General features: G+C 39.8%; 3 protein-coding genes across 5 annotated transcripts; 1 reads left to right on the forward strand and 2 right to left on the reverse strand.

The window, feature by feature from the left end:
- Window positions 1-323: 323 nt before the first annotated feature.
- Window positions 324-2458, reverse strand: LOC111582626 (cytochrome c oxidase subunit 6B1). Its single transcript, XM_023291413.3, has 4 exons — window positions 2299-2458; window positions 1422-1535; window positions 1046-1146; window positions 324-587 (listed from the first exon to the last, which is right to left on the reverse strand). Exons 2-4 carry the CDS (start codon window positions 1525-1527, stop codon window positions 534-536), a joined length of 261 nt encoding a protein of 86 aa, XP_023147181.1. The 5' UTR covers window positions 1528-1535; window positions 2299-2458; the 3' UTR covers window positions 324-533.
- Window positions 2459-4822: 2364 nt separating this feature from the next.
- Window positions 4823-11156, reverse strand: fam234a (family with sequence similarity 234 member A). The gene is made up of 12 exons (XM_023291406.3): window positions 10997-11156; window positions 10044-10349; window positions 9848-9958; window positions 9543-9725; window positions 8202-8326; window positions 7860-7992; window positions 7075-7207; window positions 6844-6987; window positions 6570-6651; window positions 6298-6450; window positions 6096-6198; window positions 4823-5966 (listed from the first exon to the last, which is right to left on the reverse strand). Exons 2-12 carry the CDS (start codon window positions 10312-10314, stop codon window positions 5755-5757), a joined length of 1650 nt encoding a protein of 549 aa, XP_023147174.2. The 5' UTR covers window positions 10315-10349; window positions 10997-11156; the 3' UTR covers window positions 4823-5754.
- Window positions 11157-11431: 275 nt separating this feature from the next.
- Window positions 11432-18616, forward strand: luc7l (LUC7-like (S. cerevisiae)). 3 transcript variants are annotated; one of them, XM_023291423.3, is made up of 10 exons: window positions 11432-11656; window positions 14701-14795; window positions 15049-15147; window positions 15497-15607; window positions 15743-15886; window positions 16000-16176; window positions 16267-16355; window positions 16464-16493; window positions 16621-16782; window positions 17334-18616. In XM_023291423.3, the coding sequence occupies exons 1-10, from the start codon at window positions 11596-11598 to the stop codon at window positions 17452-17454; spliced, it is 1089 nt and encodes a 362-aa protein (XP_023147191.1). In that variant the 5' UTR covers window positions 11432-11595; the 3' UTR covers window positions 17455-18616. The 3 variants fall into 3 exon arrangements, with proteins under 3 accessions (XP_023147191.1, XP_054860615.1, XP_023147192.1); XM_055004640.1 differs by having other exon boundaries at window positions 11434-11656; window positions 13565-14795; XM_023291424.3 differs by lacking the exon at window positions 11432-11656 and adding an exon at window positions 13573-13635.
- Window positions 18617-18691: the final 75 nt, after the last annotated feature.

Here is an 18691-nt window from a genome sequence, read left to right on the forward strand (position 1 = left end):
GCTTTATCCAGTAGAGGGTTGTGGAGGGCTGAAACTTAACCTGGGGTACCCTGAGTAGGTCACCAGTTCACTATAAGGCCAAGAGACAACCATACATGCTCACACTCACACTTAAGGCCAATTTAGAATCAGTAATTAACCTGCCATGCATGTCTTTTGACTGTAACTGCAACACTCAAACTCAACATGGAAAGCCTCCAGCTGACCCATGTTTGAACCCAGAACTGTGATAGAACATTGCTAACCATTGCACTGCCATGCTTGCTGTGCACAGCATACCAGAAAAAAAACAGGACCAAAAAAAAAATAGGGGACACTTGAGCTCCATAAATATATCCTGAGATATTTTAATGCAGAATCTGCTGTACATTTCAGGGTATTTGTAAGGAATGACCACTAAGTTTCAGTGTGCTCTAAGGACAGAGCATTAGCAGAAGAAAGGAGCCTGACATTCAGTCTCAAAACCCCTTTTACAAACATTTAGCTGAAAAGATTACATCTTTGCAGACCAAAGATCTTTGGAGGTGACGGCCTCAGATTTTTCCTGGGAAGTTCCCTTCCTCTCTCTGGTCGTCCCATTTCTGGACCTAAAGGCACAAAAAGTCAGAGAAAGGTGTAGTATGAGACATAAATATGTAATTTAAATGATAATTTGCCATGTTAACATAGAGAAACACCTTCTCTTGAAACATTATCAATCAAGTTGTGACCTAAACTACCTTTCAGTTGTTGTGGATTTACCATTTAACATGACATAACTCAAGTGGTTATGATTTATTTTGTTAAACAAATGACGTTTTAGAGATAAATACCTGCATGTGTTTTTACTCTTCAGAGATTAATTGGGGGTAATCTCCTGTTTGTAATGTTTTGATTCTGAGGCCTGAGCAGAAACTCACAGGAATGCTTGGAACGATAAAGTTCTTTGACCTCTGCTAAACAAACTCATCCCCCTAACAGACTGTACAACTGTATATTCTTCTTCAGCACGCCCACAGTTTGCAAAGACTCATGGAAAGGTTGAAGTAGTAAAAAATAAATTTACCCAGGACAGGGGGCAGAGTGATTTGTAGACCCTCTTGTACCACTCGCAGGGGGCTGTGTCTACTCCTTTAGCATCCAGAGCTTTCTGACAGCGGTGGTAGTCTATAAATAGAGAAAAAAAAATAACTGCAACAAAAAATATCAAAAATAGCCTCTGAAATTGGACTAGCTCCAGCTCAGATGGTGGGCTTCACCTTTAAAGACCCCAGGTGACCTAAATTAGCTTCATCAACATTACTACAGCATTAAACAAAGGTGGAATATAACCTAGAATGCAGTATCTTAGAATATTTCAGTAACGAACAGCACAACATCTGTAGCTTTAGACCTTTAATCCTAAGCTTGAAAAGTGCTTTGACCTTGACTTGCTGTCTTACCCAGGTAGTTGGACCAGCAGTTCCTGGTCTGGTTCTGGTTGGGGAATCTGGAGTCAAAGGGAGCAGTGCGATATCTCTCAAGTTTGTCTTGGATGTCCTCAGCCATTTTCACCTCTGTCGGGAGAAAATCATTTATGCAGACTGTGACAGGATGCAAAACAAAAGGGCCTTTCCGTTACCTAGTTACCATAGCTTATTTCGAGCACACTCAACAGAGACAGCCCCATATAAACGCACATGTAGATTATTGGTCTGATGTTTATTTAACCTGTGCAGTGAAAGGTTTCTTTTCTATTTGTGAATTTGCGCAGTGAGAAGCGGCTCAGCGGAGGATTATTTTGGGGACATTTTGGGGGTGCTGCTGCTGCATGCGGCACCTGAAGGCTGGAAATGAGCTGTTTTCATACAATAGTCCATTTATAGAGCAAATCAATGGTATAAAATAGGCCCGTAGATGCGATCGACTGTCAAAAAAAGCGCCCGATAAAAGATATTTTGCTCCAAAAATGCGTAAACCAGGCAGGACAAGTATGTGTCAAACGGTATTGGCAGACATGATCAGCGTCGTCCACCAGGCCATTACTGGCATTTCCTTCTCACAGAGCCCAGTTTCTGTTTGCTTTCCATAAACAAATACAGGTAATCCATTGTTATTGCATTTAAATAACCTGATTGATCATTCCGTTAAAAATGTCTTTGAAAATAGATAAAAAGAAATCTACAAGCGAAACTGAAATTCTTGGGCGCAGCAGCAGATCCCCCGTTTTCTAAGAAAATTCACATTTTATATCCACTGCCGTTAAAACACATGTTCCAGATGTCTGTGTGAGCAGAAATGGCGATTAAAGGAATAAAAAGACACGTCGGTGAACGTTACCTCTGTCGCTGTTTCTGGCTCGAGCTCAAAGTGACTTTACACCGGACGGTAAAAGTGTGTCGCTCCTCTGATAAGCGGTGCGCGTCTCACGCGTGCGCTCCGGTTTGGAGATATTGCAGCCGTGCAGTCCCATCATAAGGGTATGGCGGACTCAGGTCACATTGAACTGACAGACACTTCGCAGTCTCACAGCTCAGGCTGCCTGCTCAGGTCTGCTGCTAAGTGATGAGTGCGTAATGAAAGGTTCCCTGGGGTGGAATGAAGCCACACATGGGGGATCGTGGCATTATTTTAGTGTTTTAATGTCATGTTCTGTGCGCACATGTTCGAGGCGGAAGCATTCTGCCCTTCAGCACTTTAGTTAATCATTAATAGGTGCTCGTTCTGCGTAAAGTGGCTCAGGTGGTTGGGTTGGAGGTGTAAACATGGAAAGCATTTTTGCGCTTTTTGTAGATTTGCAGGAATGATGTGAGGCGGTGACCAAACCAGGAATGCACTGTCTAGGAATAAGAGGTCGTGCGTAAGGGCAGCAGCTACAGCGTTTATGACACGTATGAAATGTGCGAGAGGGAAAAGGTCAGTCCTGATCATTTCTTTTAGCAGGCTGCTTTATTGGTGTGCTGTTAAACAGACTGATCAAGGGGCATTTTTCAGTGCGGAGCTGCGCGTAACTTCAGCAGCTTGGACTTGAAATCCACGAGGGTAAAATGTTGCATTACACTCTATATTGGCTTAAATGAATCCCACTGTACTCCCAGAGTAAATCCACTCATTCATTATCCTGATCGTGACCCAGCAGCGACCCGTTTGTGCGCCTTCCCGCCTCCACACCCTCCACCTCAGCCTCCGCCTTTTCCTTTCTCCTCGTGTCGCGGCTTTTGGTTAAAAAAGAGGCAGCAGGTACTGCGGCGGGATGAACGATCCAGTTGTGTCCCTACATGGAAACGCTTTCCATTCCCGGTTTTTGTGCATGAGGGCAGAAACCCGTCAGCAGTCGTGCGTCATGGTGAACAAATCACGCGCTGTAATTATTTAGGGAGTAAACGGTGGAGTACGGCCCCGGTGATACGTGACTGACTTCCATACATCCATGGACTTCACTGGACCGAGCTGCACTGCGCATGGCTGCTGTGTTCTGAGTCCACAAGCACCAGAGGGCAGCAAAATGCCTGCTTCTGGACCCAACTGGATTGGGATTAATGGGGTGATTGCATGTATTTAGACATTGTTTATGACTAAACTAGTTTTTCCATCATTACTATGGCATTGACGTTTAAATGCATTATTCTTTTTTGTTTGTTTGTTCAGGACACAAGAACAAATTATTTAATTTCGTATTTGAAAAGTGATCAGAATTTATCTGAAGGGCTTTTATAGGGTTGCTCATCAACACAAACCTTGAATGATTACTTTACTAGGAGTGACATCAAGATCAAATTTGATTCATTGTCAAATCTATTCTTTTATATTGTTTCATCAATGGACATTTAGTTAGATCTCTGCTATAATCACCTGGGTTATTTTCTCTTCAGCACATGAAATGACTATTATTCCAATTTATTACACCCCAATATGTGATTGATCAGAGTACTGCTGTGTGCGTTGATGTTTTTTTAAACAATTTACTGTAATTTTTCAGATTTTTCCCACGTCGTTAAAATTCACTATTTAAATCACAAAGTATTAGCATAAAAGCACAGGCCCAAACTGTAATATACACATAAAAAATCTGCATTTTTAAAAATGCTACTTCTTAAAATTACATTACTTTTAATCGAAAAAAAATTTACAGGTTAAAAAAATTATGTCTATTAGGGTTGGAAAAGGAAATTATCTAGAAAATCAGAGAAATAAAAGTATTGATTTACATGTTGACTAAAAACTGTTTTTTAAATAAATATTAGTTTTTTATAATTTCACTGTATTTACATCACAAAAACATTATTTTTACAGATATTAGCTGTTCTATTTATTTATTTAGTTATTCTGCTTTTGAAAATCACAGTATTCTACCGTTTGTTGACTTTCAGAACTTTTTAGAGGATTTTTTTAACAGTGTATTTTTTGGGTTTAGGAAGTTTAGGAAACCTGTTTTTCAAGAAAAATACTTGAAAACTGGTGAAAATTTGCATTTCCCCTTACTGAATAATCAAAATTCTGCTCTTGTGGTGAACCCAGGGAAAATATTTTGAGCCAGTGCCTCTCTCTAAATCTACAGCATGTTAATAAATAATATGAAGCAGACTAAGGGGATTTCTTTTTTCAAATAACTAAGTCTACTTTTGCAAAGTGGCCCACATTTCTAAGAGAAACAGGGTTCTCTGTGGTTCTCAGCTTGTCTCTGACTCTGATGAAGACAGATGAAAGGTTAGTCTGTTTGCACAATAAACGGCTGTGCTGAATGAAAGTGTCCTCCAGGCTCCCTTTTCCACCCATTCTACTATTCATTTGATACAGTTAGAAAGATGCCCGACAAAGTTTTACTGTACTTGCGCCGATATCGAGACATTGCAATGAAAAGCCATTATTTTAAAAATGTTTAATATAACTCAAATTCAAACATTTCAGGACAAGTCAGAAAGAAAAGCTGGCTCCATTAAAAGCCCGCTCCACAGGTTCAATATATTAATGCTCAGCAAACACAAGGCCCTCATTTTCACGTATCTTATATAAATCACTGAGAAAAAACAGCTTTATAGGAGCCGTAAAGCCACAGCAAACAGTCAGTATTATAGCGAACCTTTGAAACTCAGCATTGAGCGGAGATTTAGTATGTGTGCGCAGAAGAATATCACAAAGTTACAGCATCTTGGATTAAGTACATAACAGACATGTACAGTACCATTTACAACAAGACTGCCTTACTGATATTTCACAGAATACGTAACAAAGAATGTCATGTTAAGTTTCATATGATTTCTGTTGTATTTCAGGTTTAAATGTGTCAGATTTACAGAACTAAACTAACCGTATCACAGCGAAACCGTTCCTGTAAGGCGACTGTAATTTGAAATACTCAGGATTTAGCCACTGCAGTGGTCTGCATCTGCTACCTTTTAAGGCACAGGATGTCAAGCAGTTGCATAGATCCAAATGATAATCCAGCCTCTAGAAATTTCAAGAGCTTTGCATTGATGCGAAAAAGTGCGAGAAAAAATACAGCAAGGCAGGTTTGATGGGTTTATCAGCAGGAGAACAGCAATCTGTGCAGAGTGATTGTCAGTGAACAGCAGCTCTTTGGACACTGGATAAATTTAAACTTCTGATATGCAGTGAAGATAGATAATGCCCAGTTTGTCCAAGGAAGATTAATGGAAAAACTCTGTCCTAAAGTTCACGAAACACAAAGGAATTTCTTTGGCGGTCAGCAGTTGGAAAGTCAGAACAAGTGCACATACTTTTGTTTTTGGAAGTCAGAATAGTTTTAACATAAACTGCACTCTACAGTTGGTCCTTTCACCATTCGCTGAAGCGAAGTCGGTTGAAGGTCTCTTTGATGTCCTCGTTGCTCTCGGAAGTCCCACCGGTGCCGATACGGAGCACTTTGCTGTCAGGGACATCCTGCTTTAGCTTCCGCTTGCTGAGGACCACGGTGCCTTCAGCTCCCTCCGTCACCGGACCGGTCAGCAGGATGTAGGCAGCGTGGCGTCCTCGCTCCATCAGCGTAGCTAAGATAGCGCCACAAAACAAACAGTCACCAAAAGAGCTGATCCCCATGTTTCCCTCTAACCACGCAGTCACGTGTCACTGATCATACAACTACGTTAGAACAAAGTCAATACAAAAGCAAAAAGCACCTTTGAATGTTACGATGTGGTCCATGACATTAGTGGACTCGAGGAGAACTTTAGAATACAGAGGAAGCAGCATGTAAGAACGTCGGTCACCAGCTAATGGTATCTGGAAGAAAACGTTGGAGTTGTCAGATGGCAATTTGTAACCAAATTTTACCCATGGAGAAACTATGAAATGCGCCTTTTAATTAAGGTGGATACTTACAGTTGAGTTGAACTCTGAGGGCATCATTCCCCAGAACATAAAGACTGAGAAGTAGTTAGTGGTGTGTATTGAGGTGGGTCTCGGTGAATTAGGACTGGCCAAAAGGTTGACTTCCCACAGCACTCCACCAGATTTCCCATCCAGAATTATCACCTAATTACAAGACAGAAAGTGGTGCAGTTATTGTAAGATTCAAATTGATTCCCATATGAGACAGGCAGGGTGTGGAAAATAAAACACAGCAGTGTTTATAAAGTTTAAATCCAATTTACCTTCTTTGTGTAGTTGCCAATGTCCTCCTCAACCACAATATCAAGTATTTCATCTTTATTAAAGTGACCAAAGGAGGGCTCACTGAAAGAACAACAGAGAGGAGAAGATTTATTTGAGCCTCATTCTAGCAACATTAAACACGTTACTGATAGTTGCTGGTTTCTCCCAACGCAAAAAATTACCAGAATTTATCTATAGGGCTTTTATGGTTTTACTAGAAGTGAATGACTCACATCAAGAATATTACTTTGTATTTTGACACAGAAGGGTTACCTGAGGACTGAAGTGGTATTGAATCTCCACAGTAGCTGCAGTTTTTGCCCATCAACTAAAGCCACCTCTTTGTTGGTCACAACTAGCAGGTTGGATGAATCGTCTGCTTCTTCTTTTCTGAGCACTCGACTCACTGCTTCAGACCTGCAAAGTAATTTCAAAAGCATCACAGAGACAACAAGCTGTTTTGTCGAAGTGATAACCAAGAGGTTAATGTAGGCTGCTTCTTACTCATAGATGGGTACAAGGCCAGACGTGGCACTGGCATTTTTCTCCCAGGTTTTGTCCTTCTTGAGGCCCGCCTCCATCCCTGCTTTAGCCTTGGCAGCGATCCTCCACAGAGCCAATCCGTACAAGCCAGTATCTGTGAGTGAATACACACTAACTCACTGCTATTGCGGCACATGGTGGCCCAACACCTCACTAATACACTCACAGTAGGGTTTTCCTTTAATTTGTCCCTCAGTTGTACCTGGGCACATAACTGGTTAACTTATCCTTGTCCCGTTATCAGCAATGGGAACCAAAAAAAGCCATAATAAATCATTGCTTCTTAAAATAGAGTAAAGACAGGATGACTCATAATAAGATCTGCTCTCAGAAATAACACCAAGACTAAAATTAGATGTTTAAAAAATGCTTTTGTAGATGTATTACATTAAACTACTTTTTCACAACAGTAAGAGACTAAAACATGCTCATATTCTGCTACTTTTATGTCACAGTGAGCAGCTCTTTAGTTCCCGGCTAATCAACCACATTTTCTGTTCCATTCTAGATGAAAATCATACATACAGATTTTTACATCAAATCCAATTGATTTCTAGACATCCAGTAAAGACTTTTTAATGTCACATTTTTTTTAGTTTTAGTTCTAAAAAGCGCTTGAACTAAAATTCAGATTCCTGACACTTGTGAACTACTTGGACAGAGTGCTACACTCCCCTATTAGGAAGAATCTAACTGGTTTGACTACATATATGTTGTCACTGTCATGGCTGATTTCAGATACAAACCTTTTTGTAGTAGGACATAGTGAGAACCTTCAGCAGTGCAGTGTAGAAGATGACTGGCTGTCTGTGTGGAATCAAGAACCACTGTGGAACCGATCTGGAGACCCGTTTTTCCTGAAAGCAGCACCAGCTGAGTCTGCAGGTATGACAAGTGACATTAAAACTGTGGGGATTCAGTAAAGTTACAGTAGATTATTACTGAAGGATTGTCAAAAATACACAAATTCCAAACACTGAGAAGTATATTATAGCTTAATAGTGGCACTTTAAGATAAATAAGAAAGGAAACAAATGTCACAACAATGAATTATTGCAAAGTAAACAAATAGCATCACTGAAGCTTACCTGTGTGCTGTCAGATGCCACCAGAGCCACATCACTGACCTTGTCGCCATCCAGATCAGGGACACTCAGAACAGGCACCGAGCTGTGCAGACCAGTAGGATGAAGCTGCTGCCAAACAACATGACCTGAAAACAAACCATTCAAGAGCAGAGCATTCAGTCTGACTGTGTTGCAGCTTTCTTAATACTATTTTTTTGTATTAACGGTGCTTTAAATTATCTCTTTAACTCTAATGTTTTTAAATTCTACAGCACTTTGAAAGCTTGAGCACAAAGTGTCCAGTTAAAGACTTGCAGGTATAAATTTAAAAACTTAAAAATCAGAGCCCTATGCATGCCCATCTTGTAAAACGTACAAAGTTTAGGAACATACCAGTATGAATATGAACTGCAGTGGGCCAACAGATAAATAAACAGAAGTGCAAATCTACCACAAAAGAGGTAATTTCATATAAGTGAAATGCAGATTTAAAAAAAGCCAAGCTCATATGAAACTGCTAAAATTTAAGAACCATAAATAAACCACATATATAAAATACAAATATAATGAGTAAAATGATCTCATTAGAATGTCAATAAAAGAACAAACTTTTAATTTTAAAGCTATTAAAGTGCCAATGTATATATATGTGAGTGCATATAAAATAGTGAAACGATAAATACTAAAACAAGCACAATTATAATTTGTAATGACATTAAAATAAATATTAAATACTATAATAAAGTAAGTAAAAAGAGAGCCACAGTAGTCCAGATTTTTTTTCATTAAAGTTGAGCATTATCTTAGAGCTGTGTGGATGATATCTCTGGTCTGCTGCTTAAAGGACGAGTGGCTATCAAATGTTATTCCAAGGTTCTAACATTGGCATTAAGTGAACCAACAGAGGACCGTATCTAGAGTTTGTTATTATCTGGACCAAGCATCAAAACCTCAATTTTTGTGTGTGCTGTAGGAAGTTAGCTGTCATCTAGTCCTTGCCACTGCATAAACAGAAATGTGGTTTTTCCAGTCAGTCCAGTTCATGTGACTTAAATAACAAATCCAACCCAGAGACAATCAGTTAATGGGTTAAAGGTAATGCTTACACAAAAACACAATATCAGAGTAATTTAAAATGCTATACAATCACACAAAGATTATCCACAGGGAGGGATTTTTAATGCCTGACTAAAAAATTACACATCAGTTTAAATTAAGTTGAAAATAAAAAGTGACTGAACAAATAACTTATTTTGAGTGTGTAAGATTAATGTTCTGATGCTATGACTGCATAATATGCACAATACAAAACTATTAGGTAATGTAGGAAGCATGCTAAAAGACACTGAATGAGTCACTGACCAGTGTGTTTGTCCATGGCTGTGAGTTTGTCAGAATGGGACAGCAGACAGTCCCAGGTTCTCCCTTTTCCTACGTTCAGACCACATTGAGCCCAGTGGAACTCAGGTTCCAGTCGACTTTCCCACAGCGTCTCTCCATCTGTACCATCCACAGCCAACACAAACACACACGGCGAAGGCAGACCTGGAGAACACACAGAGTTTAAGTGAATTAAATTTAAAAAACATACGATACAGAGCAGCTATACAGCGAGCAATCCTACTTATTTCCTCGTAGTTAGAATCAAAATTAGAAACACCTCATACCTGCATCAGCACAGGATTTGTTCTGAGTGACTTCTGTGTTCTTGAGGACAAACATGACATCCATCACCTTGTCGTCGCTTGCATGTTCAATAGCTAAGAAGTCATATGTTGCTGCGGTGGGAGGGAGAAAGGACAATCAGTTAGTGTCACGTTTAAGAAAATGCCAAGAGATGAAACAAGCAAAAATTACACACACCTGCTTCAGAGAAAGTCCTGTTCCACGTAATAAGATATTGTGGTCTCACGGGACAGGGGAGGATGAAGGAGAAGGCAAACACGATGATGAGGCAGATGAACAAGGACAGGAAAAAGACTGCAGTTCGCCAGTGGGTCCCTTTGGAAAAATGCAAGCCGTCCTTGCAGCTCTTCTTCTTCAGCTCTGTTGCTGTCTGGGCTGTCCCTGTCTCTGCCCCATGTTCTCCCCTCTTCAGGGGGTCGCCCTCAGTGGGATGCTCTGTGGTCTCCATCGCTGCCTCAATGCATTACTGGCTCACAGATCTGCCTGATAGGTGGAAAGACATTTACTATATGCAAAACAGTCAGAGACAAAATCTTTGTAATTTACTGCAGAGTGCTCCTATCAGTCCCAGCGTTGTGTGGATTGCAAAATCTGCAAATCAGCACATAAAACTGTCTGGCATTCACAGATATAGCACATGAAAAAATACTGGAGGCAGCAGTGTCCGTCAGTCCAGCTGTTTCTGCTGCATCAACCTTTGTGGATCCCTGTCTATTCAGACGTGCCAGCTCCCACTCCAGAGATTTCTCAACACAAAAACAACAAACCCGCAATAAACAGTCATCATGGCTGCCACAGGGTTATTACTCCGGTGTCAAAAGGGGAGGTGACAATGGTTTTTCACAGAAACTTAGTTACCTAAACACAGCAAGCAGATGCGCTGTCAAATTTACTGAAATGCTGAAATTAATATTCATTTACTTAACACGTTTTCTCTGCCTAGCTCAGTGTCAGATATGTTAGCAAGATCAGGATTGAAAAGTTTGACATCTGGTTAGGTTTGTTTGCTAACTTGTTGAACGGAGAAGTCAGCTCCACAGAAACACACTACGGTCAATTCTAACCCAAAAACACCTTCCGTTTTCGCTCAAGTCAACAGTTTACGCAGACCAGGTAATTTTTTTTCTTACTTTTGATTCTCGTTTCTCGTCACTGGTGTGGCTAACAGAAGTAGCAGGCCTGTCAACTTTAGCTGCGTAAACATTTCAGAGGCAAGCCCACCTGCGATGCGAATGTGTATCCTGAGCTTGTCTGTCAGGTAGTGCTACGCTGAAAATGTATAGTCTCAACCGATATGAAAGCCATAAAACACGACAAAACCCTAATATTAACACCGCCTAACTCATACCTATATATAACTTGTAGTTAGGGGCGCTATTAGTCGGCAAAATACTACAAAGAGCTAATGCCTGACAGGCTAAATTCAGGGCACAAACTGCGGAAGTCTTTATGGTATTCTGATTGGTCAATTTACTTATTCTCAAACGCTATTATTGGTCAATTTCAGACATGCAGCCCTCCCCCTACTGAACGGAACTTCCTTGTTGGACGAGGCCCTATCGTCATGTCCGTAATATTAAACGGAAACTGGCGAGTTCACAAAACAGAGAAAAGCTGCGAGGGGGGATGCTCGGATAAATTAGTATTCAAATAGCCCAACAAACTGACTAAGGAACTGTTTTCAGTTGCTTATTTTTTATATAGCGCTACCGACGGAAGAGCCACAGCAATGTCTGCCCAAGCTCAAATGAGAGCTTTGCTCGACCAGCTCATGGGAACAGCGAGGGACGGTGAGTCTCCGTAGCATGCTAGCTGAGCTAACTAGCTAGCCAAGATGGAGCCACAGCTGAGGCTGGCTGGTGTTGGCGTGTGATGGACAGACCTGCATGAATGGATGTACTGCAGAGGGCTGTGTTAAATACAGTATCATTAGACTTAATCGGCCTTTATTGATTAATGTTAGGATATAATGTTTGCATCCACATTGGCTAATTGTGTTTAAAATGCGTTTTTAGTTTCGGTTTAACACTTTTAGCGCTAGCTGAATCTTAGCTAGTAGCCAAGTTAGCTAATGCTAGCGTTATGTTTATTGTGAAGTTCTGGAGCAGTCAGGCGCCATGCTAATGACTGTTGGTCGATATACAAGTTATACCTGGCACTTTTCGATTAATTTTAACACGACTGAGTAAAATTCATAATATTTTTAGTTGACACGCTTTTAACACACAAATGGGCTTGACGTCGTATTAGGCCTATTATTAGCGGTACATGCCGCATTAACAGTCGACATATTCAGCTGGTACACTGGATGAGCAAAAATACTCAAGGTCAGGCCCTGTAATATGCCTTGTAATATTACCACATTGTAATTCCACAGATATCTTCAGAAAATTTATTTCACATTTAAAGTTGCCCCTTATCATTATTTCAATTTACAGCTTTGGAAATAATTGGACCACCTGTTGTTGTGTTTTCCCAGTTTTTTTTTTTGTTTTTTTTTTTTAACAAAGTCTATTTAACAGTCTTTTAACATTGGTAGTTTTGTTTTAAGTTTATTATGCTGGCTAAATAACTACAGCATCTTCTAAGAGACGTAAAATGAATATAATAATCAAATACTTATATGACGCATTGATACTGTAAACACATCAAAGTTTACACTGAATGGCAAAAGCATTTTTGGGACTACTGTTATTTTGTCCATAAGCTTGAAATATAAAGTCCACAGAGAATCCATACTGAGTCATCACTCAAGAAGATATCTGTCTTGATGCTTAACCAAGAGGGATGCAGTGCGAGTAATTGGCTTAGAATCAGCAAAACACCTGTCCATTGCAACTTTAAGAAGATGATACAGTATGGCTCCACTGAGAACCGCAAAGGAAGAGGTATAAATTTGTAGTCAGTAATCTAATAATTATTTCCAAAGCTGTATTTTAAAGTATTACAACTAATACTAGTGCTTTGTCAGTATTTCAGTGGTCTATCTGTTTTCAGGTGGGGCTAATTGTAGCTACTTAAATACACTTGGATAGTTTATTTCATTACACTGCGTCATATCTTAGTTAATCATACAATTTGTGCTTATTATGTTGATCAGCTAAGTAACCTGTAGCTGCTGCTGTCAATAGGGAATAAAAATGAACTTGCTTCAGGAAATTTAAGTGAATGCAAATGTAAATTCACGCAGTATAGAAATACTCAAGAAAAGACAATCACACTTGATTTTAAAAGTCTTGGGTACAGTGTACATATACTAATTTTGTCTTAACTGGTTGCTCCTAAAATGCAGGCTGTATTGTTTTAATTGCTTAGTTATAATACAATAGTTATTTTTAATGATAAATATATGGTTATCTTAAATGGTTACAATAAAGCTGTTATTGTAGCTTAAAGCCATTTGGATACAAACATTAATTGGTAAAATCCGCTGTCTGCTCTGATTTTTGTGGGCAGAAAATGGCAGCTTAATGCCACCCTGCCATTTTATAAATCAGTGTCATTCTGACAGTTGTTTGGATAAAATTGCAGCCCTGTGGATCATCTTTTAATAAGTTAATAATTCGGTCTGTACAGTAAGAGTGCATTTGTGTTGTGAGTTTGTGGGTGTATGTGTGATGAAATTGATATCAAATTCTTCCCATACATTTGTTGCATACAAACTGAACAATTGTGGCCCCTTTATTTTATTCATTAAGGTTCAGTGTATCTTTGCCAGCCTACATCAATCTGCAAAGGAGTTGCAGAAAAGCCTCATGTTCATCGAGCCGTGAGTCACACATAATTTTTAAAGCTGTTATGATGAATATCCAAACAATTTGTTTGCCTTCCGGAAGTCATTGTAGCCTTTTTTTTTTAAATCATACAAATGGTTAAATCTTCAGTGGCACTAGAATTACAATTTGGAATAGTGATATGCAGCTTGAGCTAAGACGTCTGGTCGCGTTGAATCCAAACGAGCAGTTTTCCATTACACGTCTGTTTACAGAAGGCAATTTTAGCAATCAGTCCACTCAAACACTTTTCACACATCGTTTACGCTCTGACTTGTGTATGACTCCCAACTTCTTACTACAGGTATGGGCAAGAAAACTGTTCCCATTTATACTTTTCTACAGCGGGTTTAAAATTCTGCAGCTGAGGTCTTGAAGATGCAGAAGGGTACAGTATGTGGTGCAGATCGCAGTGTGTATAAACTAAATTTTTTTTCTTGGATTTATTTTTGCAGTTTTTGTTTTGTATTTTCTTTCAATGTTTCATATTTGTAAAAGGCTTGGCTGGTTTATTTGTATGAAACTTTTAAATTTTTATTCATAGTCTCAATAGCCATCTTTCATGCAAACAAAATCAAAGTAGCTCTTTTGACACCACAAAACTGAAACACTTATCTTTATTTTTTACGTTGTGTTGAACTCCTCTTAGCCCAGTCCTTCGATGCTCCACATTTACAAAGTGGACATTCAGTCTCATAACAAGTTAAACTGAGTTGAACCTCTAACAGTTTCACATTTTTAATAAGGTTTGGGTAAGGTAAGGACCAAAAATTATTGGAAGTATCACACACTTCTATAGCCACTAGAGGCACAAATACACAATTAATGTGAAATGTAATTTTACATTATTGAAGTTTAATGAAAACTTTGACCATCGACAATATAATTGTGTTTTACTCATTTATGTGGGCACAGAATATTTAAATACAATAATAGTGACACCCATTTGCCAAAGGAATGTAATGTAATTACCATAATATAAATTAAAGCACTGGAGACTTCGCTCCTGTTACCAAGTATGTGAGGTCATTCTCACTGGTTATTTTTTTGGACTGTTTCAGGAGATGAGACGCGGCAGAGGGTCAAGTTCACTGATGAGCGAGTCTGCAAAAGTCATCTTCTCAACTGCTGTCCACATGACATCCTGTCTGGAACCGTAAGTGGCCTACACTTAACCTCAGACCATCTAAAATTGGTTGCAGTGTTGTGGAGAAAGCTTTAAAACCACATTTGATTCTTAACAGGATACCACCACCCTCCTCAGTAAAATACTGGAAAGAAGAAGCAACTGAAACTGAATATGTATTTTGAGATAATTCATGCAATATGTATGCAATATAATGCAATATAATTTATTTATATTTAAGTTTCTGCAGTTGTACTCATGTCTGCATTTGTCTTGGTGACAGCGTATGGACCTGGGGGAGTGCACAAAGATCCATGACCTGGCACTACGAGCAGATTATGAAATTGCATCCAAGGAGAGAGATCTTTTCTTTGAGCTTGATGTAAGTAATATCCTGCTATAAATAATATAGGTGTGCTGATTGTAAATTGTAAGCTAGCATAATAAAATGCAGATTAACCATTAGCGTAAGGCAAAGGGATGGCTGACATTGTGTTAGACATATACACTTTAAGTGTAAAAGATGCGTACTGAGGACCAAGTAGCTGTTTTTTCAGCTCAAATCTTTCAGAATCTGTATGTTTAAAATACAGTAGTTCAATGAGAACATTCAAAATAAGGTTGCAGTTCTGATACAAGCTCCTTGATAAATTGGTTTGTAACACCCATAAACATCTGAGTCAGATACGCAAGTCTTTTTTCGTAACTTACAAATGTTCTCACTCCTAAAGGCGGTGGATCACCTGGAGTCATTCATTGCTGACTGTGACCGAAGGACAGAACTAGCCAAGAAGCGCCTGGCTGAGACCCAAGAAGAAATCAGTGCTGAAGTGGCAGCAAAGGTAAATAACAACAGATTAATAGAAGCTGTGAAGCCTGGATCTTTACCATTTTAATGCGATGTTCACTTTCCCCTATCAGTGTGCTTTGGGCTAGACATCACCTGACGTGAACTCTGTTGCTATGGCTGTATTTAGGCAGAGAAGGTGCACGAGCTGAATGAGGAAATAGGGAAACTCCTGGCCAAGGCTGAGCAGCTCGGAGCAGAGGGCAACGTGGACGAGGCTCAGAAGGTCCTGCAGGAAGTGGAGAAGGTCCGCACTAGGAAGAAGGACGCAGAGGTGAGGAAGGAGTGTTTGGGAGGCATTTGAAGCTTAGCAGAATATGGTGCTTTTATTATGATACTTTCATCTTCTGAGTCATCAAGATCTTCATTCTCCTTTTGCCTCCTCAGGAAGAATACAGAAACTCCATGCCGGCCTCCAGCTTCCAGCAACAGAAGCTTCGGGTGTGTGAGGTCTGCTCTGCCTACCTGGGACTTCATGACAATGACCGTCGTTTGGCCGACCATTTTGGTGGGAAACTTCATCTTGGCTTCATCCAGATCAGAGAGAAACTGGACCAGCTAAAGGTGTGCACTAGCCTGTCACATACTGAAGATAATAATGCTGAATGACAAAGTGTTAACTCTCACTAAGTAGCTTCTTTTTGTTTTGATCAGAAAACTGTGGTGGATAAGCAAGAGAAGAGAAACCAGGAGCGCTTAAAGAGACGAGAAGAGAGGGAGAAGGAGGAAAGGATGAGGAGGAGGTGAGTGAAGACACTTAAAATCCTGGTCATATTTATGGAAGTTGGATTGTTGTGTCAAATGCATATTTAACTGTTTGACCTTGCGGTTGTCATCTGCTTATTTTATAGGACCAGGTCACGGAGCAGAGAGCATAGAAGGTAAGGAAGCAACCTCGTCCATGCAGTTAGTCTGTATGTGGTGTACTATTTTTAATCAGTTGCTCTGCTCAAATGGGATATGAGATTAATTATATACTTAGAAAGTGTCATCTGTTATTTTTGTCAGGTCTCGTTCTCGCGACCGTAGAAGGAGGCGCTCACGCTCCTCTTCACGAGACAGGCGCCGCTCTCGCTCACGCTCCAGGGAGAGAAGGAGGCGGCATCGCAGCCGATCTCGTTCACGCAGCAGAGGACACCGTCACAGCCACGAGCAGAGCTCCAGACACAAGTAATCACAGCTTACATGTTTCACACCAAACCCCAACATTGTTTTCCTTTTAAGAAACTGTTAGAAAGCGTTTTGTCAGAACTTGTATGTTGGGTTTTTAATTATTTTCCAGAGAAAGTGCTTATGCTGCTAGGTTTAGGGTTGCCTCTTTGTGTTCAGACACTTGCAAAATTGAAAGCTGATCAGCATTTTGTGAGAAGATTGAGTCCAGACAACTCATTAAGGTTTGTGTTGGATGATAATAAATTTTTGCTTAACCTAACAGTTGCTGTTTAAGACATTATTATTGTATTATTGTCAGTGTATGTAAGTGGTTATAATGGTACTTGGACAGAGCTTATTTAGTGTTTTTGGCAGAGGACAATTAATGTCTTTTGGTTGTTAGGATTTTGCCCGCACACATCTCATAATCCAAAAAAACCTTCAGGCTTTTGAGAATTCAGTTAAAGCCTGTAATTTGACTACAGATAAAATCTTGTTTTCTGTTCCTTTCTGTTGTACCTGTATATTTGTGTTATTTCCCTGAATAGTCGTGTGGTTTTGTCACGCAGGTCGTCCAGGGACCGAGAGCGCTCATCCAGAGACCGGTCACGGGAGCGAGACAGGAGGGACGGCATGAACGGCAGGTCGGACGCCCGCCGGGCAGACGACAGGGACATGGGGGACCTCTGAAGACCAAACTCCATCCACCACGACACACACAGCCTCCCCCCGTCTCTCTCTCTCACCCGTCTGTCCATTTATAATAACCTAGTGTTACACACAGTCCTTGCCTTGATCCCTCTGTTCTCCCGCCTGCCTCCTTTCTTTGCTTTAATCGTCAATGCAGCCGATCCAGAGTCTACACATAACTGAAATATTGTATGGAGTCACTTTTTCTAGTATCCAGATCCATCAGATTGCATTTGGATTATGGAGGTTGGTTATTGATCAGTAGTGGAGTGTACTGTAATACCCACATCTGTAATTTGGTGGCTGTCTGTATCCAGTCCATCCCATGTCTTGTTATAACTTCCCTACAAGAAGCCCAATAGTAAACGCAAATACAAGCTGGTCTGCTGGACTGGAGCATAAAATGTAACTGATCCATATTCTTTTATTATTAACTGATGGTCTTTTGATAAAGAGTTTGTCTGTAAATATCTTTTGCGCCTACTGATTGTCATGGTCTGAAAAGCCTTGTCCTATCAAGTAGTTTTTCTCCCTTCTCCCTCTGAAGAGTTCTTTTCACCCTCTCATGGTAAAGTGCAGATCTCGAATGTCCACATAATTGTGTCCAGTAAATAGTTTTCTAAATGCCCACTTAAAGTTTTAGGGATTCAAATTTAAAACACCAAGGTTTTAAAATTTCCTAGAGTTAGCATCAAATTTACACCTGCTCTTGTCCTTTTTTTTCCTAATCAGGTTTTAGTTTATGCTTCCAGTAGTGAAGGGAGTCTATCTGGTCGAGAGTTTGGCCAGTATAAGTAAATGATTGTTTTGAATTGTATTGGTGGTAAGTCTCTTGTTTTATAATTTTTTTTCTCTTTGATTTACTTTTATTTAACATAATGAAAATAAATGGTATGTTCAGAATTAGTGTTGGCATGTGAAGCAGCAGGTTCAGACACAAGACATTGGAAGTCCAGTGTTTAAGTTGTACACACCTTTGAATGAAGTCACAAATCAAAATATTGGCCCAACTTTGACTAGTGTGACTAGAATTCTCATTAAATGCAAACGGATTTTAATGGATGCACTGCTTTACCTAATGTGTGAAGTCATATCTGTTTATGTTCTGCTGGAAAATCTTTCTTTAAAAGTCTCAATTAAAAAAAAAATCCCATCATTTGAATCTTTATTGTCTGCTGGCCTTCCTTGCCAAAGTCTTGTCTTTGTCAAAGCATGTTAATTGTGATTAGACAAGTAT

The sequence above is a fragment of the Amphiprion ocellaris genome, chromosome 18, assembly GCF_022539595.1.
Source record: "Amphiprion ocellaris isolate individual 3 ecotype Okinawa chromosome 18, ASM2253959v1, whole genome shotgun sequence".
Taxonomy (NCBI): Eukaryota; Metazoa; Chordata; class Actinopteri; family Pomacentridae; genus Amphiprion; species Amphiprion ocellaris.